Raw genomic sequence first — 22,476 nt, 5'->3', positions numbered from 1 at the left:
AGGACAATTTTCAAGAAACTTTATGACAGACTGCTGATTGGTTAGCAAATGGACTCAGATTGATAGAGGTATTTCCAACTCTTCACCAATTCTCCCGCCATTACATCGATGACTGCATCAGTGCTGCATCCTACACCCAGCTGAACTGGAGCAGTTCATTGAATTTGTTAACAACTTTCACCCCAAATTCAAATTCACTTAGTCTATCTCAGACAACTCCTTCCCCTTTCTTGACCTCTCCATTTCCATTTCTGGATACAGTTTACTGATCGACATTTACTATAAACCCACAGACTCCCATAGCTACCTAGACTACACCACCTCCCACCTTGTATCCTGCACAAAAACTCCATCCTGTTTTCCCAATTCCTCCGTCTCCATCGCATCTGTTCTGATGAGGAGACGTTCCATTCCCAAGCATCCCAGATGACTGCGTTTTTCAAACAATGCTCTTTACCCCTCCTCTGTCACCCACCATGCTTCCTCCATTCCCCGCTCCACAGTTCTTAACCACATCCCCCCCTCCAAATATAATAAAGATAGGGTCCCCCTTGTCCTCACTTTCCAACCCATCAACCTCAGCATTCAATGTATCATCCTCAAACACTTCAACCAACTCCAATCAGATCCCACCATCTGGAACATTTTCCACTCCCTACCCCTCCCTGCCTTCTGCAAGGACCATTCCCTTCACTACTCCTTAGTTTGAGCCACACTCCCCACCAACCACTCCAACCTGCCCAGTACCTTCCCCTGTAACCGTAAAAGATGCAATACCTGCCCACACACCTCCTCCCTCACCTCCACTCAGGGCCCTAAACAGCCCTTCCAAGTGAAGCAGAGTTTCAACTGCATCTTCCCCAACTTAGTCTATTGTATCCAGTGCTCCCGATGTGGTCTTCTCTCGGTGAGACCATTTGGAGACTACGTGACCATTTTGCCCAGCATCCCCACCTGGCCCGTAACAGCCAACCTAACCTCCCCGTCACCGCCCATTTCAGAATAACCCACTCCTTCCTGCTCTCTCCCACTCCCCCTCTGACACGTCTGTCCTCGGCCTCCTCCAGTGTCGCAGCGACTCAGAATGCACATTTGAAGAACAACACCCTATCTTCCGCCTGGGCACCCTACAGCCAGAAGGACTCAACACTGAATTCGCCAATTTCAAATAACCTTCCCACCCATTCCCCGGTTCCCTTTCCAGCCCCACCTCCCCCCATCCATTCCACCTTCTGACCCTCCCTTACAGCCACCAACCGGATTTATCCCTCCCATCGACCAACCAGGTCGTACCCAACACCAGTGTCCACCTATCACCACCATTCTGCCTCTTCACCCCCCACCTTTCTCTGCAGCTCCCCCTGCCCCCACATCCAGTCCTGAAGAAAGGTAATACCTGAAAGGTTGACTGCTCCTTTCCTTCAGCTGCTGCCTGGCCTGCTGTGTTCTTCCAGCCTCCTGTTTGTATACCTTGGATTGCAGCATCTGCAGTTTTTTTTGTCTCTTATATTGTTGGTGTTGGTGTGATGCTAGCTCTGTAGAACGTACATTCCAAAGACTGTCAGTTTGTATGAAATAAAATATTTTCCTTGAGCTGTTCACAACATATTTTTTGTCTCTTTTGTCTCTTATGTGAAACTGTAGGAAGTCTAACATGTGTACATGTTTATTGACCAGTAGAGGTAGGGTTGTGCAAGACAGTAGTAGAGAAACACCCAGCTGATTTGTCAACCAGGAGATTGAGGAAAAAGAGCTCATTTGACTGTTCCACATGAATTTAAGCACAGATTTAAAAGATTGAAGCTCTTTAAGACAGGTGAGGAAATTTAAACATATCATCTATATATTGAAAACATGCAAAGAATAGAAGACTTGTTGTCATTCCATTAAAGACCTGTTTCTGACAAAACACAACCTAGGGCTGTGCCCAGTGAGAATCACAAAGCAACACCACCTGTTTAGATGTACATGATGTGGTTAAAACTGAACTTGAATTTTGGATTTTTTTTTATTCATTGATGGGATGAAAGCGTCGCTGGCTAAGGCAGCATTTATTGCCCATTCCTAATTGCCCAGAGGGCATTAAGAGTCAACTACATTGCTGTGGGTCTGGAGTCACATGTAGGCCAGGCCAGATAAGGATGGCAGTTTCCTTCCCTAAAGGACATTACTGAACCAGATGGGTTTTTCTGACAATCGACAATGGGTTCATGATCATCATTAGACCCTTAATTTCAGGTATTTATTGAATTCAAATTCCACCAACTGCCATGGCGGGATTCAAACCCAGGTCCCCAGAACATTATCTGGGTCTCTGGATCACGTCTCTGTGCTGGGTTCATCAGTTCAATGAATACTGATTCACACAATGATGGTGAGCTCAGGTCAGCATGATGTAGTGCTGTAAATGTCTATGACATCGTTGTGTAATACATTGGCAAATAGGCGAGAGATGCCAAGCGAGAAGCTGGAGAATAAATACATTGCTATCGTTATCCAGGTCCTGTATGGTCTTCGCAAATGTGAAGGAGCCCTTCATCGTCCATGTAGAAAACCTGCTCAAAACTGGTTACAGTGATGTGGTATATGAACCTCAGTGTTGGTGTGATGCTAGCTCTGTAGAACGTACATTCCAAAGACTGTCAGTTTGTATGAAATAAAACATTTTCCTTGAGCTGTTCACAATAAACAAAGTACTGATCATGGGCAACCAGTCTGTGCTTGTGAAACCCACAACGGTGTCCAACATTAGTTGTCACTGTGCAATTGTATATTATTTGCTGGATAATTCCAAATGTGTAAATAATTATACTGACAACCAGTTTTGTATTATAAGTTGGGCTCGCAGACTGGTGCACTTGTGTGCTGTGGACATATATTATTACATAGGGCCTTGACCTTTGCAGACAGGAAGACAACCCAAAAAAAATTTCTGAGGGTAATGCACTGAAAAATAACAGTGTGCCTTATTTTAAATTTAAACAAAGCTTAGTGGCTAATTGCCAGGAATTATTACTGGTTGTATTCTCCAATTCAAGTCCACATGTCAACAAATCAGCATTCTTTTCTCATGCAGTATAAATGTCGGTTTTCCCCTCTATTGGAATTTTTGCAAATTGCCCTGATGAGTGCAAGATGAAATATTTTGACAAAATGTTTTTTTTTCAGCACTATTCAATCATAACCAAGTAATCATAATCAAGGCCACGATGAGATCAACCAGGATCTGATTAAATGGTATTTCATGTTTAATGAGTCACATGAATTGCTCCTGCTCATAAGATCTATGTTCCTAGGCTTGCTGTTTATTTAGTACCACACCTTACAGTCAATTTACCAAATTAATTTTGGTAAGGCCTCCCATTAGAAATGTATAATTAGCTTTACGATTCTTATTTTAGACTTGAATATGGTTGCTCATAAACTTATTATGGAGCTAAATTATACAATGACAGTTTTTTCCTCCAGAGGGTCATCTTCCCTGAGTTACTAATTAACCCTGCCTCATTATGCATTACTAGATCCAAAAAAAGTGCACATTTTCCAGACACTATATGTATGACTGATGATGCAAGTCAGGACCTTGTGGAAATCCTGGCACACACACTTAAGTGTGAATTGGCTGGACAGTTATATTTCTGATGGTCAATTTGCCTGCTCTGCAGGAACCTCTGCAGATATATGTCCTGGAGCAAAGCTGGAGACTTTGGATGGTTCCACTGTACTTACCTGGGTCACTATCCAGGAAATGCTTGAAAGCTTAAAATCCAGTTTAATGCTCGGGTAACTGCACAACTGGCAGCCACTCCCACAATCATGCCACTTGGCTAACCTCCTTTACACATTCCCCTTAGCCTTTAAATAACACCTTTGAACATGCTTTACAGTCAATGGTGCTGTAAAATGAGGCTTCGCTGGACTTAATACCATTCTGATGGAATTCCCCAAAAGATGCAGTTCTCCACACTTCCATGAAAGCCAAGTTCGGATATCCATGGTGGATATATGTATCAACATTGAGTCTGGGAATGTACAGATGCAATTGCAATCCAACAATCATCACCTTAGTTGATTTCATAGTATTATTCTAGTAAGGTAACAAAAAAGAATGTTAAAATTGGGTCTTCCAGACTGCCTTTGGCACTTTGTTTTGTCAAATGTCTTTAAAGACTAAAGCCTCCCACAATTATTACATTGTCTCTGATGAAAGTTCCAAAATTATTTTTTATTTACTGCTCTGCCCAACACTAACTGCTGTTTAGGGACCTATAAACAATTCCTCCCAAAGTTTTCTGATACTTGTTTTTTTATGAATCTACACTTATACTGATCTACTTCCTGATCTACTCAGGCATGATCAATTCTCAATACTGTTCTCATGTGATCTGTCACGATCAGAGTCAGTCCTTCTCCTTTCCCATGCTGTCTTTCAAAACATTGAACACATTGGAGTATTTATATCTCAACTTTAGTCATTTTGGAACCAAGTCTCTGTGACAATGATTAGATCTGAAGCATTTATCTCAGTTTGTGCTACTAGTTCACCTTATTTAAAATACTACAAACATTGAGATAATGAACCTCTAACCTTATTTTGTTCCTGCCAATCTTTGTGTGCATCTTGTTCACTGATCCACAGAGACATATACTACGGAGGTGTCTTGACAACAAACAACTGAATATTAGCTCTGACGGTTGAGTTACAATCATCTGTGCAAACTACCAAGATCCTTCCTAACTAACTTTTATCTTCTAAGCAGAGAGTAAGAGCTTGAATGAATTTGTTAGAATTTGTTCAGTTCAAGGAAAGGTCTTACTTACTAGGAAGAAGTAGAACCACTATGGATTCAAAGTGCGTGGTCTTATAGTGCAGTGGATTATGTCCCTGCTTCCATGCCAGTAGTTCTAGGACATGGTGACAAAGGAAAGTACAATCACTGCATAGCAACAAAGTTTGAATATCAACATGTGAATCCAGTTAACAGTGGTAAGAGTGGTGGACATTCCTGGTCAGCCATGTAACGGGAAGAAATTGGACCCTGTACCATCACTATCCATTGTTCCAAGCTACAGCACACATGTTGAATTGCACTTAATACTCAAATAACTGCAAAATGCAGAGGATTCTGGAAATCTGAAATAAAAACAGAAAATTGTGGAGAAACACGGCAGGTCTGGCAGCATCTGTGGAGAGGGAAACAAAGTTAGTATTTCGAGTCCAGTGTGACTTTTCTTCAGATGAATTTCCCTGCATGAACTTTTTCAAAATATTGTGCCTTGTAAGTGACATTGATGCATTTTGATTTATGATGTAATTCTTTGTGAATACAGATGTGTTAGGTGGTTTTCCATAAGTTGGTCTGCTTAACATATGCTACAGAGAATTGGATTTTTGTTGAGACAGATATCTTGACATGGCGAATATATGACCGAACCACATCTCGTCCTTATACTGTTGTCATGATTTACCAGTTTAGCTTCACTCGGAGGTGTGTTGTTTGTCATCGTAGACGGATGTATATACTTTTTTTGCAGATATATACCAGGGCAGCACAGTAGCTCAGTGGTTAGCACTGCTGCCTCACAGTGCCAGGGACCTGGGTTTTATTCCCATTGGGTGATTGTCTGTGTGAAGTTTATACTTTCTCCCTGTGTCTGTGTTGGTTTCCTCTGGTTTCCTCCCACAGTCAAAAGATGTGCAGGTTAGGTGAATTGACCATGCTAAATTGCCTGCAATGTCCAGGGATGTGTAGGCTATGGGAAATGCAGGGTTATAGGGTAGGGGTGAGGAGGGATTCTGGGTGGGCTGCTCTTTGGAGGGTTGGTGTGGACTTAATGGGCTAAATGGCCTGCTTTCATACTGTAGGGATTCTATGATTGTCTGGCATCATATTTTTAGGATCCGAATTGTCACCCCACGTGATGGGTGGTTGATTCTATACAGATTGGCTATGACACCTACTTCAACACAGGAAGCTAGCTCATTACTATGTGATATGCTGGATACAGCAACATATTATCTGACCATAAACATGTGTTAATGCAGAAATCTCAAACTCTTACACTTTGTCCTGGTTTGAGATTGAATAACTGTCAGCATGCTCACTGATCAGGTTCTTGTGCAGTTTTCTCCTGTTTTCAACTGCACATCATACTCGTCTGGTTGGGTGACAGCAGTGGAGATTGAAGAACTGTCTCAATCTCTCTTCCAAACATAGAGCTGCTGGTAACGGTAAACTGCTGCCTTGAGGAGTAACAGGTAGATTAACATAGCCATTGGAAAATTTTGGCAATTCACTTTACATTCAATGATAAAGGATTACACAGTACAAACAATGCATTGTGTGATACCATTCAACTGAGTGCAGTGAGGAGGAATGGTAATATGTTGGACACACCATTTCCTGCATGTCTTCAAAGAACATTGATCACAAAAACACAATAAGTAGTAGTAGTCCATTCAGTCCCACAAGCCTTCTCTGCCATTCTATAGGATCATGACAAATTTGTCCCTCTTCTTTCATGCCAACTCCTCACAGCCCTCAACTCTTCAATACTTCAAAAATCTACCTACCTCCTCTTGCACTAATCTAACCTCTATAGCTCTCTGGGGTAGACAGATTCAGACATTCACTTCCCTCTGGGAGAAAAAAAAAATGCTTAGTATCTCAGTTCTAGACAAATGCCTCTGTAAGCTGTAAAAATGTCCCCTGGTTCAAAATTCCCCACCCGTGGAGCCATCTTCTAAATATCTACTCTGCCAAGCTCCCTCAAAATCACATATGTTACAAAAAAATCATCTCTCATTCTTCTAAATGCTAATGAATAAAGGCCTAATCTGTTTAGCCATTCTTGTCAATGTAGATGGATGTATATACTTTTTTTGTAGATATGTACCAGGGCAGCACAGTAGCTCAGTGGTTAGCACTGCTGCCTCACACGCCAGGGACCTGGGTTTTATTCCACTTGGGTGATTGTCCGTGTGAAGCTTACACTTTCTCCCTGTGTCCCTGTGGGTTTCTTCTGGTTTCCTCCCACAGTTTGCCCCTCATTTCCAGAAAACATCCTAGTGAATCTCTTTTAAATGTAATCCATTTTAAAAAGGTGTATATCCTTTTTTAAATACAGGGATCAAAGGGGAACCTAACACTTCCAGTACAGCCTCACTAACAACCTGTACAGTTTTAACAAGACTTCCCTGTTTTAAAAACCCAAACCCCTTGCAATAAAGGCCAAAAGCTCCTTAGGTTATTGCAGATTTGGCTCAAACATGGAAAAAAGAGCTGATCTTGAGAGGTGTGTGAATGCCCTTAACACCAAGGCTGTATTTGACTGACTTGACATTAAGAATGCCCAGCAAAACTGGAGTCAACAGAAATCAGGGAAAGAATTCTCTGCTGGTTGAGAACGTATCTAGGACAAAGAAAGGTAGTTGAGATTGTTGGAGGCCAATCATTTCAGCTCCAGGACGTTTCTCCAGGAGTTAATCTGTTTAGTATCTGGGTCCAACCATCTTAGTTGAAATGACCTCCCATGGTTAGACTGGGAATTTTCACTGAGGGATGCACAATGTACCACATCATTACCAATTCATCAGACACTGAAGCAACTTGAGTTGACAACATCCACACTTGGACTGATGAGTGGATAATAACATTCAGCCCAGACACATGCCAAGCAAAAACCATTACAAATAAGAGTTGCCCTAACCACTGTCACTCGACATTCATTAGCATTACTACCATTGATAACACCACTACCAACATCTTTGGGTTTACCATTGACCAGAAATTGAACTGAACTAGCCATATAAATACTGTGGCTACAAGAGCAGGTCAGAGATTTGGAATTCTGCAGCCAGTAACTCACCTCCTGACTCCCCAGCAGCCGTTCACATCTACAAGGTACAAGTCAGAAGTGTCAAGGAATACTCCCTGCTTGTCTGGATTGGTTCAGCTCCAATAGCATGCAAGAAGTTTGACACCATCCTAGACAAAACAACCTGCTTGATCAGCAACCCATCCATCACCTTCCCCATGCACTCCCTTTATCACTGATGGGCAGTAGCAGCAGAGTGTATCATCTACAAAATACACAACTATCTGCAAGTTCTCCACCAAACCATTCACTATCCTGATTTGGAACTATATCTCTATTCCTTCACTGCTGCTGAGTCAATATCCTGAAGCTTCCTTCCTCACATCATTGTAGTTGTCCCCGCACCACATGTACTACAGGGGTTGAAGAAACACTACCAGCCTCCAAAGACAATTAGGGCTGGGCAATAAATGCTGGCATAACCAGTGGTGCCCACATCTATGAAAGTTATTAAAAAGAGAGATAAATACAAGCTTACAAAATACAAGCTCTTGTCTCTATTATCACTTAGGTTATCACTAGCTTTTATTTGCATTTTTTATTCTCAAATTATTTAGGAAGACTGCAGAACATTTTGTCTTTCATTTAATGACAATTTTAACTTGAGAGAACATTTTACCAAAACACTGAGGAAGGGTCACCGGACCCGAAACGTTAACTCTGTTTTTTCCTTCACAGATGCCGATCTTTCCCGGCAACTTTGTTTTTGTTCCCGATTCACAGCATTCGCAGATCTTTTGGTTTTTATTTAGAACATTTTACCACATGATTTTAAATCTGTTAATTGTTTATTGAAACCACTAATTGCTTGATTTGATGTATTAGTAGGTTTGAACATTTGATTCCCATACTCTTTAAATTGATTCATTGAAATGTTACTCAAAATTATTTCTTCTCAAAGCATCCTGTTTTCAAACTTGGCATCAGAGGACCAGGCTTCACAGCTAGTCAGTATGACGTTTTTACAATTGTAAATGTTAATAGTTCGTTTGCAGCAAAAATCCATGACCAAAGTACTTTGATAAGATTTAGAGCAGCGATTCAAGCTGCTTATTGTTTGGGATATTTCAGTCATCAACAGCCACAGTAGAAATGCACAGGATTATGATCAAAACTGCACCACTGTCAGCAATCCAAACATCTTTGCAGAATAAAATATCCCATGGTGCTTCATATTTCTCAAACAAAGTGGGTCACCAAGCCACATGTGGGGAAAGGCTGATTAAAAATTTTGTCAAAAGCGGTATGTTTAATAGGAATATTCAATTGAGTGGGGAGGCAGAGAGTTTTGAGGGAGGGAATTGCAGGGCTTATGCTCTTAGCAGCAAAAGACAACTGTTAACGAGGAAGGAATGATTAAAATCAAGGATGCAAGAGAGACACAAATTGGAGAAATACAGATATCATGAAGTGGTATAATGCTGTAAGTGATGACAGAGATAGCTAGGGGGTGTGACCACATGGGATTGCCAAATAAGGATGCGAATTTTGAAATAGAGGCATTTCCAGACCAGGGTCCATGGTAAATCAGTGAGGACAGACTGCTGAGCGAAGAGGATTATCTGTAAATTAGGATTAAAGCAGCTCAGATTTTTGTGAGCACAAGTTTAAAAGAGGATGCAAGACGAGAGGATGGTCAGGAGAACCTTGTTATCCCTAGACCCAACTATTCCAGACATAGACTACTGCAAATGAGCTAAAGACAAAAGAGTTAATTTGCTTCAAATGCTGACTTTCTGATGGATGATGTACTACCTTTAAATTAGCAATGTGGTAATTGAAGCTCACACTCTACATGCATTTCATTCGTCTCATTAAATCGGTAGCCTGTAGAGCTCAATACTTTTCCTTTCCAACTGGAGACCGACTGCTCCAGTTGGGCATAAAAGTCCATTCAAAGTTAAGGTCACATATACAACCAGACTTTCCCAACCTCTAACAGATTATTTCTCTTTTTGTTTGATCTGGTTAATGAGGATTGTTATTTATGAGCAAATAGGTGACATGTTTTGACGCATGACAAACTCTCAATCAAATCAGTTACTCAACACATGAACCAGCAAGAGAAATAAGGAACAAATGATGTGGAAATTAACTTAATTGCCACATTGATCGGGCACACTTTCACGGATTTTGATAGAGGAACTTAACAAAACGTGCAACACAAGCAGGCTATTCTGTGCAACCAGCCTATGACAGTGTGTACATTACATTACATCTTTCTCTGTGATCTCAACTGTAGAAGGGTTGTGGGGTGGGGTGTGTGAGGAAGGGAACCAAGGAATAAACTGTTGCATCATATCCTACATTTTCATTTCACAATAATTGAAAAAGAGAAAAACGTTAAAAGATGATGATGGCAAGCCCATTTGAAGTTCAACCCAAACTGTGACTCAAAATTTGCTTGCCTTGACCGTAACAATCTTTCATTATTTCAGATTGCCGTTACCTACCTCCATTGGCAAATAATCATAAGACTAATAGTTTAAGGCTGTTATTGATATTTTCCTAGTAAACACGTTCAAATTACTGTAGAAGTTTTGCAGTAATTTGAATATCACAAATATTTCCAAAGGCTAAATTCAAATATGACCCTATGAAAAAGTAATGTAATTTATATTCACTAACAGAGCTTCGAGTTCAACAGCTGAACTGGTATCACCACGAACATCTTCTCCAGCCATTGTTTAATAAAATAATCATTTTGTGGTGTTTCACTGCACCATGTTGGGTTTCATTATTAAATAATCCATCTCCAAGGGCATTAACGATATTGGTTTTCTGAAACTGAAACGTGCATGAGAATCCTCCTTTAATTTTCCTTTCACTCTTTGAGAGATCAGGCCATGGTTGTAGAAAATTAGACATATAAAACTGTGCCCTGCCTGTCACATGGTCAATAAGTTGGTAGCATTCCTGTCTCTTAATAAGGATGTCAAAATTTAAAATCCTTTATGGTGTCAGCATTCTTTCTTCAAATAATATTCTCCACCCTCTCCCACCCCCGCAATAAAACATATAGATACGCAAAATCAAGTGCCTATTTCCCTCATTTATGCAATGTTGCTGGAACATTCTTATCCCACATAGAAAAGAATTATCATTCCATAGGTTATTAGTCCAATGAAGCACTTTTCAAATCTATTAAAATAAAATATATAAAGCATTATGGTAATATTTTACTATAAATCAAAGCCAGCATTTTAATCACTAAATGCAACAGTTGAACACCACATTGAATAATGGCATGAAGGAAATAAAGATCAAGTTCAATATAAATTTATGTCCATAATTCCACAAATTGCCATGTCCAATACCAGCTGATGGTAACAGTAGACAAGTTAGATCCCAGAGTGAATAAAAGAAAACTACTGCAGTTACTGGAAATCTGAAATAAAAACAAAAATTGCTAGGGAAATTCAGTAGGCTTGGCACTATGTTTTTATTTCAGATCCCAGAATGAAACATGGTTTGTAAGCCTTAAGTTCTTTTTTCCAATTTCTCTACCATAGCGTTGATTTTATAGTAAAATATTACCATAACGCTTTATATATTGCATTTAAATACATCTGCAAAGTGGTCCATTAATCTCTAAACATATTCACAAGAGGCTGCCAATGTACTGTTGACAAACAACACTAAAGTTTAGCACACAAAAGAGGCAAAAAATCAACTGTTTCACAATATATAAAAACTATTTTAGACAGTCTTATTACAAATATGAGAAATAAGATTCAATCCTTTTACCCTCAACAAAACCTTACAGATACTCAAAACTTCATTGAATGGTCACCCATTTTCAACTTTAAAGTTCCTTGATCAATGACATGGCTGTAATCGTTTTTTTCCTCAGCAAATTTCTACAATCACTCAAAACTATTTCTTTGGTTAATATCTCTTCCTAGGATCTTTAAAAATTCTTCAAATATAATTCACCTATTTCTTAACATAGGTTCATTAAGCTGAACAGTGTTACAGGATGTCTTCCTCTCTGACTCTTTAGCCTACTGATTCTGGAGCTTTTACGTGACTAACCTTAAAGCTAATCAGGATCCCTCTTCTAACCTGACTGTTTTGGAATCTTGTAAATTGCACTGCTGCTCTTACAGGCTTTCTCTCCCTGAATGACCTGCTTCTTCCTCTGAAAGCAACCTGCACACTCACTGACCTTCTGGATGGTTCTGTCTCTCTTTCTGAAGTACAACTTGATTTAAATTGTTTTTGTCTCTTTTAGCCCTTGTTTAATGTTTTCTAAAGTCCTGAAACATTTACCTCAAGGGTTTTTTTTTTAAAAAAATTCTCATTTAAGTGCATGTAAACAAACTCCAAACAACCCATTACCACTCACACAACTCAAAATCTAAATTAAAATTCTAACCATTCCTCCCTTAACATTTACAAAATAGAAATACACCCATCATAAAGCTAGACATGATTCCATCCACTTCAGAAATCAACGTTCCAAATAAAATTTCCTGATCCTTCATCAGACTGTGCTAGCAGGAGTCAATGTTTCTACTCCAATAACAAGATTCTGTCAACTTGATTTGAAACCAAAGTCATATTTGAGTCTGATCAAAGTTCCAGGTATTATTTTGGTTTCAATGTCCGACCATATGGGTCAGTTTCTTACAAGCAGTGAAGGAGTGCCAACGATTGTACGTGATTTTCTTGTACAAACTTACAGCTATGTTGTAAGTTTCCAAGCAACTTCCTTTACACAAACTGTTTTCATAGCTTTGGATTTTTAAGTTTAATTTTATCCTGGTGTTATATACACCAAATCCTCATTATCTGTGGGGGTTGGGGCACAGACTTCCTGCAAATAACAAAAATGACAGCTACCTCTCTAATGTACCTCTCCTATGTAGTGCAGAGGGCCGCATAATCAGTTTGTATGAGTCAGTCAGATAAAAGCTCTGGGATGACCTGCCGAGTACTTGGACCCATGGGAATGAATCAGCAGATAACAAGTGGTGAGCTGGAAAGAAAATTTATCAACAAAAACAGTACCTTCTGTCCTTTTCTGTCCTAAATGACAGGCAAGGACTATTTCCATACATGAAAACAACAAATGCTAGAGATCACATGGACTTCAACTGAAGTTTCACCCTTGGTCTTTCAAATCTACCCAGGATTACAAATATTGACAGGACGTACAACGTTCCTTGGATTGCTGTTCCTGCCGGATTCTGCGATCCACGATCAGCGCCATGCACCGGCATATGAGCAGACTCGACTCCATTCTGCGGCAACGTTGACTCATCTTCTCTCAAAGCTGTGCCAGTCCCCAGTTCCACTTCATCCTTCGTCTCGACAAAAGACTTTTTCTCTTTCGGGCATCAAGGCATGCAAGCTACAGCAACTTATGGACTCCAACATCCATCCTGCAGACTGTCTCTTAGCACCGTCCCTTTCCATCTCTTTCTGTCCCCCTGAGACCACTCTTCCCAATCCCAGCCCTTGCCGTGTGTTCATCCCATACCTCCTGACCTTCCCCTCTCTGAGGCTGAACGTACTGTCCTTCTTCGGGCAGGATCTCCCTGCCTTGTTCCACTGATCCCTTCACCCACCTCCAGTATTCACGCTCCACTTGGACCCCTTCCTCTGGCCTCTTACCTGCCTTCGAACTCTTCATTGAAAACTGCCAACGTGACATCAACCGTCTCAATTTCTCTGCTCCTCTCACCCACTCTAACCTGTCGCCTTATGGAATTGCCACACTTCGCTCTCTTAGGTCCAACCCCAACTTTGTTATCAAACCGGCCGACAAAGGTGGCGCTGTTGTAGTCTGGTGCTCTGATGTTTACCTTGCGGAGGCTCAATGCTCACCTTGAACACTTCTTCCTACTGCCCTGTGGACCATGACCCACATCTGAATATCAAGCCATTGTTGCCAGGACTGTCACCGACCTCATTACATCCAGAGATCTTCCCCTATTGCTTCCAAACTAGTAGTCCCCCAGTGCCGGACAGCCCGCTTCTACCTCCTTCCCAGTCTGCCCTGGTAGGCCCATCCTATCAGCCTGTTCCTGTTCCACCGAGCTCATTTCCTCCTACTTTGACTCCACCCTCTCTCCCCTTGTCCAGACCGTGCCCACTTACGTCTGTTATTCCTCTCACGGCCTCCACCATATTGACAATTTCCAGTTCCCTGACCCTAACTGCCTTCTGTTCACCATGGATGTCCAATCCCTCTGCACCTCCATTCCCCACCAGCAAGTTCTGTGAGCTTTCAGTTTCTTCCTCGACCAGAGGCCTGAACAATCCCCATCCACCACTACTCTCCTCCACTTGGCTGAACTTGTTCTCTCACTGAACAATTTCTCCTTTAATTCATCTCACTTCTGCCAAGTCAAAGGAGTGGCAATAGGCACCCGCATATGTCCCAGTTATGCCTGCCTCTTTATGGGTAATGCAGAATGATCTTTGCTCCAGTCCTACACTGGCCCCCTCCCACAACTATTTTCTCGGTACATCGGCAACTGCATCGAAGCTACTTCATGCTCCCACCTGGACCTTGAAAACTTCATTCATTTTGCCTCCAATTTCCACCCCTCTGTAACTTTATCATCATCCTTTCCATGAGCTCTCTGTCTCCATTTCAGGCAATAAACTGTCATGCACTACAAAGCCACTGACCCCCACGGCTACCTTCACTACAGCTCATCACACTCCATGTCCTACTAGGACTCTATCCCATTCTCCCAGTTCCTTCACCTACGTCACATCTGTCTGGATGATGCCAAAACAGCGCTGCTGACATGGTTTGCTTCTTCAATGACCATGGTTTCCCACCTACAGTGGTTGACAGGGCCCTCAACTGCATCTGACCTGTGCTACTGCCCTTGCCTCTTTCCATCACTCACAGCAACATGATTGGGTTCCCCTTGTCCTCACTTTTCATCCCAGCAGACTCTGCATTCAAAGGATCATTCTCCGCTCCTTCAGCAACTCCACCAGAACGCCACCACCAAACAATTTTCCCCTCACAAGCCTTATCTGCACTTCGCAGGGAACATTCCTCCACCTCCCCCGCTGCAAACGCCCTTCCCCACCACAGCACCTTCCTATCTAACTGCAGAAGGTGCAACACCTGCCCCTTCACCTCCTCCCTGCTCACTATCCAAGGCCTAAACAGTCTTTCCAAGTGAAGCAGCATTTCACCTCCTCCAATCAGGTGTACTGCATTTGCTGCACCCAATGTGGCCTACTCTACACTGGAAAAACCAAATGCAGACTGGGTGACCACTTTGCAGAACACCTCCAGTCCGTGTGCAAGCATGACCCCGACCTTCCCGTTGCCAGTCATTTTAACACAGTATCCTGCTCACCTGCCCACTTGTCTGTCCTCAGCATGCTGCAATATTCCAGCGAATCACTGTGCAAACTGGAGGAACAACGTCTCATCTTCAGATTAGGCATTTTACAACCTTCTGGATTTAATATTGAATTCAACACCTTCAGATTATGAACCCATTCACATTCCTTCCCTTTCTTTTAGCTTTACTTATTACATTCTCTATCACCCTCTCTCTATTCATCCCACAGGAATGGGACTGTCTGTTCTTTCCAGTCTGGCAGTTAGACACACCATTGTTCGGCCATTCTCGCATTCCAATCACTTAATCTGTGCTATCAACATCCTTTCTCCATCAGCACTCTACACCCGCTATCCCCACACCCATCCCCAACTGTAGCATAAATGCTGTCCCCTCCACACTTCACTTCAGCTCTGATGGAGAGTCATTTAGACTCAAAATGTTACCCTGAAAAAGGGTTTCGGCCTGAAACGTTGACTTACCTACTCCTTGAACGCTGTCTGACCTGCTGTGCTTTTCCAGCCTTACACCTATGGACTCTGGCTTCCAGCATCTGCAGTCCTTGTCGTCTCAAAACGTTAGCTTGCTCTCTGTCTTTGGATACTGTCTGACCTGCTGCAATCTCCTGCGCTTGTTGCTTACCACACAGATTCCAGCATGTGCAGTAGTTTGCTCCCATCTATTTCCATACATGATCAACTTTAAAAGTATGTAATGATATAATTGTAAATGATTCGAATTCTCTCCTTGTGATTATAACTGATTCCTGTGGCGATTTTATTTTTCTAATTTAATTCAAATCCTTATGAAGTTGAGCTCATCTCATCCACATGGGGACAATAAGTAAAGGTAAATAGCAAAGCCACTGCTTCACAACAGCTCATGGTCTGAAAGTGCCTCACAAATCCTGTGGGGATTCTATGAAAGGCACTTTTTTGGGGTGTTAGAGAACACATGACTGAGGGTTGACAGATCTTTCGACCATGAAATTGTGATCAGGAGCAAAGTCCTTAGCCAATTTATATTCTCCAAAGAAATTTGGGGTTTTGTGGTCAGAGTGACTCAGATTTTGCTCACTCCCCACCATTTGCAACCAACATGCACCCCCCCCACCCCACCCACGCTCACCCCGTCTCTTCGTCCCCGCAATTGATATAAATGATTCTGTTCAATTTACATTTTTCAAAAAAGACCGTACCATGATTGGTGTTGCATTTTTGTTTTCTCTGTTGCAAAATGGATCACAATGCATAGCACAAAACTATGTTATCACTTGGGACATTTAGAGGATGTATGATTCTAGCCAGTGCCTGGGTTCTGCTGGATTCCTGTGGGTGTTGACTTGCACTGCACTGAGAAGTGTATATTAATAAATTCATGCTTTATTAATTACTTTCTTTTTGTTTATTCAAAAACACTATTAGTACAAAACGTTTAATTTTATTACCTTTACAAGTTGTATTTTTGAACATATTAGAAACATTTTAAGCTGTTCTTTTAAAAAAGATACTGAAAATAGCAAGCGCTTGTGTAAAACATACTATATCCAATTTGAACCTGTCAGACCAAACAAATTCCTGGCAATATTCTACAGTTTCAAGCAACATATTTTTTCAACTATTGACACAATAACCTTGTCACAACTTAGGAAAAAAAAAATACTGTACATCCTGCAGTTGCTGGTTTTACTTGAAGCAGATTGAAATGAGTCATGGCGCTAACTCCTCACAGCCCCATTGAGAATTGAAATATCTTCTTCATTTAGCAATACTTTATGCACAGCACAATTCCAGAAAACTTATTTTTAAAAAGGAGTATAGAAAGCAGCTTGATCAACATCCACGGACCAAAGACCAAGAAAGTAGGGTATTCACATGTTCTTATACTCATGACAAAAAGCTGGAAAATACTACCCAGCCGACAAGTGACAAAGAAATCTGTTGGCTGCTCATTCCAGATTTTCCATTTGCAACAACAAATTAACTGATTCTTGGCTACAAGCTGTTTCTATCCAATCTTAGAATCAGCTTTAAGCATAAAATTGAACATCATATTGTGATCATGTGAGGGCGGCACAGTGGCTCACAGTGCCAGGCCCCCGGCTTTCATTTCAGCCTTGTGCAGCCGTCTGTGTGGAATTTGCACGTTCTACCTCCAGGCGCTCTGGTTTCCTCCCACAGTTCAAAGATGCGTGGATTAGTTGGAGTGCCCATGCTAAATTACCCAAGCTAGGTGGATTAGCCATGGAAATGCAGGGTTACAGGTTGCGGGGTGGATCTGGATGGGATGCTTTTAGGAGGGTCAGTGTGGACTCGATGGGCCAAATGGCCTGCTACCACACTGTAGGAATTCTATGATCTTGCAGCCTTCATTTGTTGGAAATGCTGATTGTAAGTGGATTCAGAGATCTTTAGCACCTTGGGCCAAATTGCAGCAAATTAGTATGATGAAAATGCCATGAAGCCTTCTCACAACATCATCACTGATCCTTTTTATGGGGTCCCGTTCTACTGAAGTGAGGCTTGATTATTCTCCAGCAAACCCACAGTGGTGCTCCCTTGTCTGAAGTCATTCCTTTTCTAATACTGACTACGTTTATGAAGTCATGCTCTGTCTTACATAACAGAACACTTCTGTCACTTGGTCACACAAAAGAAAATAGCAAACTTTATCTTCTGACTTTCCACTGTATTTTCTGACCTTGGTACAACAGAAATCAATTTGGTCCACCTTAATAATATTTCATTCCATTGTAAATTTAAGTTCAAATAGTTAAATATACCTTGATATCTTAAGCAGATCAACTGCACAGCTTTAACTTTGAAAAACAACTATAAAAATAATTTGCAAAAACCAGTGAAAAATTGCTGCATTATAAATGCCAGAAATTGCAACACGTAAACCTGCCAAATTCCTTCATATTCACGTTAGAGCATTTTTTTTTACATTTTAAAATGAACACTATTGAAATAAAACATACTGAAGCAGATTTGGCATTTAGCTTTTCCACACACCTGATAAAATACATTTATATAAAAAGTTCTGGGTTTTTTTCTTTTTAAAAAAAAGGTTTCTGTGCCTTCATTTGGAATTACAAAGGATCAGAAACATTTTAGTTGAAGTTTACATGAGGAAACGATTCCTTTTATTGAGATACATTCATACTTATGTTCAAGTAGATTGTCATTCTTGAACAGGTCTGTATACAGGCGAACCTTTTTGGAAAGCATCCAGTGATAAACCAAGCTTTGTACATATAAAAATAAAACTAATTGTGACATTTCTGATTTTCCCTCTCAAACACAAATAGTGATTGGTTAGTACCTATGCACCATGCATAGCAACTTCTCTTCACTCAATTTCGCCACTTGTTACAGGTCCATTAATAGGGATTTCCACTAGTTGTTTGTCATTGCTACTGCCAGACTTTGCTTCATCGTCTCCTGCAGACGTCTCTTCTTTATTCTTAGTAGAGTCAGAAGCTGTACTTTGTTGGGATCCATTTTCTGGAATGGTTTCAGAGATCACCTCCACAGTTGTCTGTGCTGGACCATTGTCAGGTATTAATGTCCCATTCTGCACTGGGTAAGTGCTGGCAATAATGTCATAGAGAAACTGGTACTGCTTCTACAAAACGACAATAAAACAAATATACAATTATATTTCTCATAGTCATAGGGTCACACTCACAGTCATACAGCACAATATAATTTCTTTGATGTCTGTTCTGCACCCCCCAGCACCGTTTTTGGCCATCAGGCCATTAACCTTTCTCAGCCTCATTTCACTGTTGCGGCATTGGAATGCCTGTTCAATTTTGTCCTCTCTGGTACTTTGTGAGCCCTTGTGACGTGGCTCATATCCACCTATAAACATTTTTTTTTACTGTGCATCTATCATTAGTGACTCACGATAAGGGGAACACTGAAGTGGAATACACACCGAGTCTCAGTTGTTCAGTGGCAGGGTGAGAGTTAGATTTGCTTAGTCTCACCGGACCAAAGGAACAGTTTACAAACTCACCAGTCTCAAATTAAATTGTAAAACTTGCTTTAAACTTAAGTAAAATTGTAAGAAAAAGAGTTACATCAATGCTGTAGTGCTTGGTGTAGCTGACTACAAGTATCATCATAAAATTGATTAGGAAAAAGAGAAAACTTAGAATCAGGAGGCGAAAATCACTGTGCCATCAGCAACTGGTCAGAAAATATTTCAAACAATTTGAAACTTTCACCAAGACTGAAGCAAGGAAGATGTGGAGTAGAAGGAAACTCAAGCTGCAGGCATCAAGCCATATGCAGAGGAGAACCTGAGCTTTGGACTCCTTGTCTGGGTGACTGCTGAAGTGGAGGTGCTGCTAGATAAGAAGTGTACCTCTTTGACACCCTTCTGCTGAAACTCGAGTGAGGCAGGTTTGAGATTGCAAGCAACCAGCAATGTCACTGGCTATTCTGAGGGCCTAGCAGCAGATGGTACAGCTCTCTGAAGACCCAGAGTGCTAGGATAGTTACTTAACCAGCCCCCGAGCCCGGAAAAAGTCAGCTTTCAGAAGCGAAGTTGAACCCAATGTGACAGCGAGCCAGGCCACCTGTACTATTTGTTTTTCACCAATAATTTTGGGAGGCCATATATTTTCTTCATGTTTGTAGTCCGTAATATTGTTGGGCAATATTATGTGGTCTGCTATCCTGGACCCACAATGTCCATGCCAAGACTCTACTGCAATGAACAACTAATCTTGTGAGACACAGCCATCTTTTCTAGAACATCTGGTACTTCTAACATCTTGAAATTCATTCATCATGTTAATATACACATGGTACATTGGTCAATATGAAGGCTTTACTGATGCAAAGGAGAAAAGCGGGTAATGGATCAAAGGATGTCCAAGTGGGATGATATGGGGCAAGTGTGGGTTGATAGATTGACCATTACTTACAAAGCTTAAAAGTATTCCTGGCCGTTGCTTGCGCAATGCTTTGACTGTTTGGAGAACATCTATTAAATTTTCAGTATCTGCACTGTCAAGGAGGTTCCACAGAGCATAGAATACACCTGTTTGCTTGGCTCCGTCACTGAAAGAAAAAGAGATTTTAGAACGTAAGAAACTTAAATGGTGCAGAATACATAATAACATTTTTGGGAGTGAAAGTCAACTTTGGCTGGGATTATGGCACATATTGGGTTGTGGCGAATTGGCTGCATTCTGATTTTTCTACCCATTGACAGTGTGATAGCGGGCAGCCAATGCGCTACCATCCACTGCACCTTGCTTATGGTGTTCAGCATTGTACAAAACTTTCTACATTCAATTATTGTCGTCTAAGGAAGGAAATTTTTGCAGGCACCATGACGGATTATCAGCTGGGAGCTTTCTCAGAACGGCTTCACATTCTCCTCATATGTTTGCTGGAAACCCATTCATTATGTGTGTGGACATTTACTCCTGTGTGGTACTGTTGAATAACATTCTTTATACGCATGAAACAATTTTATTGACTGAGCAATACAGAACATGGATATGCTTTGTCGCAAGAGCAAAGGTTACTCCCACCAATCTATGGATTTGAACTGTTGTGAAATTAGTTAATAATCCCTAACACTAGCAACAGAGTTACTAACCAAAGTGGGAGGAAGCTGTCAATCAATTACACAGCATCAACCTAAGAACAGTTTGTAACTCTGCTATAGTATTTCTGGGGAAAATATTTTTGTTAGGAGAGTATTTACTAAGTACTTGAATTTACTGTAGTGTTGAATAATTGACAAGTCATTCATTAAACTTATACTGAATTCAGAATGTTCTGGACTTTTATATTGCAGTATTCAGTAACTAACACAGGGCAGCACTCAATACATTAGACCTGTGTTAACAGGGTGAGCAAGGTCAGGTCTCTTCAATCAAACAGACTTAAGAATCATTCTCAGACTTGCAGAGTCTAAACCAGGAAATTAGGATTGTTAATTCAATGACAAATCATGAACTGGAAGTGAAAACATGGCAGGTCAAGAAAATGGAAATGAGAGAGAAATAAAAGGAAAATAAAGGTAAAAGAATAATTATTTTGCCATTTTATTTCTTAAAATTTTCAGTAATAATTAAAATTGGAAATGATGTTTCCTCACACTTATAGATGTAAATTTTCAGTGCTAGAGTGGTTGGCATTAATAAAGACGTATTTCAGCATTAAAATTTCACTTACACTTGAATGGAAAGGCTATCTGCTGGCTGAACAATGTAACTTGTGTCCTTTGTGTGTTTTAATGCTGAATCTCTCAGCAAGATACCATATGACCTGAGCTTCCGGAGAAAAAGTGCATCTCTAATCACAACTTCCCGATTTCGACATTTAACAAAATATGAATAGAAACTAGAAGTTGTTACATAATTTACCTCTTGATATCAGTGAGAGCTGATAGCTTTACCATTACTTTTACTGCAAAACAAAGCTACTGTGATTTGCATCAGCCTGTATTTTCCCACGTTATAACTAAGTATCAATTTCAGAGACTATCATGGAGGGTTTCTCGCTGTGAGCTCTGGCGATCTTTCTCGTTAATTCTCTGCTGCTCACCTCACTGAGTATGCATCTCACCTTCAAGGTGACACTCTTGAACAATCTTGTGCTCAGTGGCAGTGGAAGAGCTCACTGATGCTGGGATCTGACGGTGTTCACACTATGGTTATCATATTTAAACCTGGGCTGTGCATCATTTCAAATATTGTAAACTAGGAACTGCCTGCAATGTGTTGCTGTGAAATTGAGAGAAGCAAATTGGCATTCTGCTTTGTTAGCAGGAGGTCCTGGGTGGACTGTCTGGTGCAAAAGGAGAGGCTCCTCTTTCCCCAAGGCTGCCAGGGGACACCACAGCACCAGGCTCTGACAGCCCAGTTTGAAGGAGCCACCTGGGTCAGTGTGGTGACAAGGGTCTGGAGGAAAACGCAGCAGTACCTCAAGAAATTACTGACCTCTGCGTTCCATAAACGTCAGTACCACCATCTCCTCGCTGCTATGTTACATTCACTTCAACTCTGCTACTGTACTCAATTCCCACCACAGCTCAGGGTCTACCACTCTCACTGCAGCCTGAAACACCTTCAGTCAATGGCTCTCAGCCACCTCACTTAGCCCTCGAAACTTTAAGGGGAAAATCAGAATTATTATTCTGAGAACAACAATCTTCGTTTTTCATTCTCGCCATATTCTCCTAATTTACTCATCATTACCCACTTCATTCAGGAAATTTCACCCATCATTTTATCATCATGAGGTCT

At 41.0% G+C, this 22,476-nt stretch overlaps 1 protein-coding gene across 5 annotated transcripts in view; it reads right to left on the bottom strand.

Annotated features, from left to right (window-relative positions):
* Positions 1-16,564: 16,564 nt before the first annotated feature.
* Positions 16,565-22,476, bottom strand: part of ptprc (protein tyrosine phosphatase receptor type C) — a 144,569-nt gene continuing 138,657 nt past the window's right edge. For 4 of the 5 annotated variants that reach the window (XM_048601882.1, XM_048601884.1, XM_048601883.1 and 1 more), the window contains 2 exons: positions 20,140-20,275; positions 16,639-18,827 (listed from right to left, as the gene is read on the bottom strand). In XM_048601882.1, the coding sequence (XP_048457839.1) occupies positions 18,552-18,827; positions 20,140-20,275 (412 nt within the window). In that variant the 3' untranslated portion in view covers positions 16,639-18,551. Of the gene's footprint in view, positions 18,828-20,139; positions 20,276-22,476 lie in introns of all 5 variants that reach the window. The other variant, XM_048601881.1, reaches the window with a different exon arrangement.

This window comes from Rhincodon typus, chromosome 10, assembly GCF_021869965.1.
Source record: "Rhincodon typus isolate 14 chromosome 10, sRhiTyp1.1, whole genome shotgun sequence".
Taxonomy (NCBI): Eukaryota; Metazoa; Chordata; class Chondrichthyes; order Orectolobiformes; family Rhincodontidae; genus Rhincodon; species Rhincodon typus.
The sequence above is the reverse complement of the archived record's forward strand: the minus strand, read 5'-3'. Positions and strand labels throughout refer to the sequence as shown.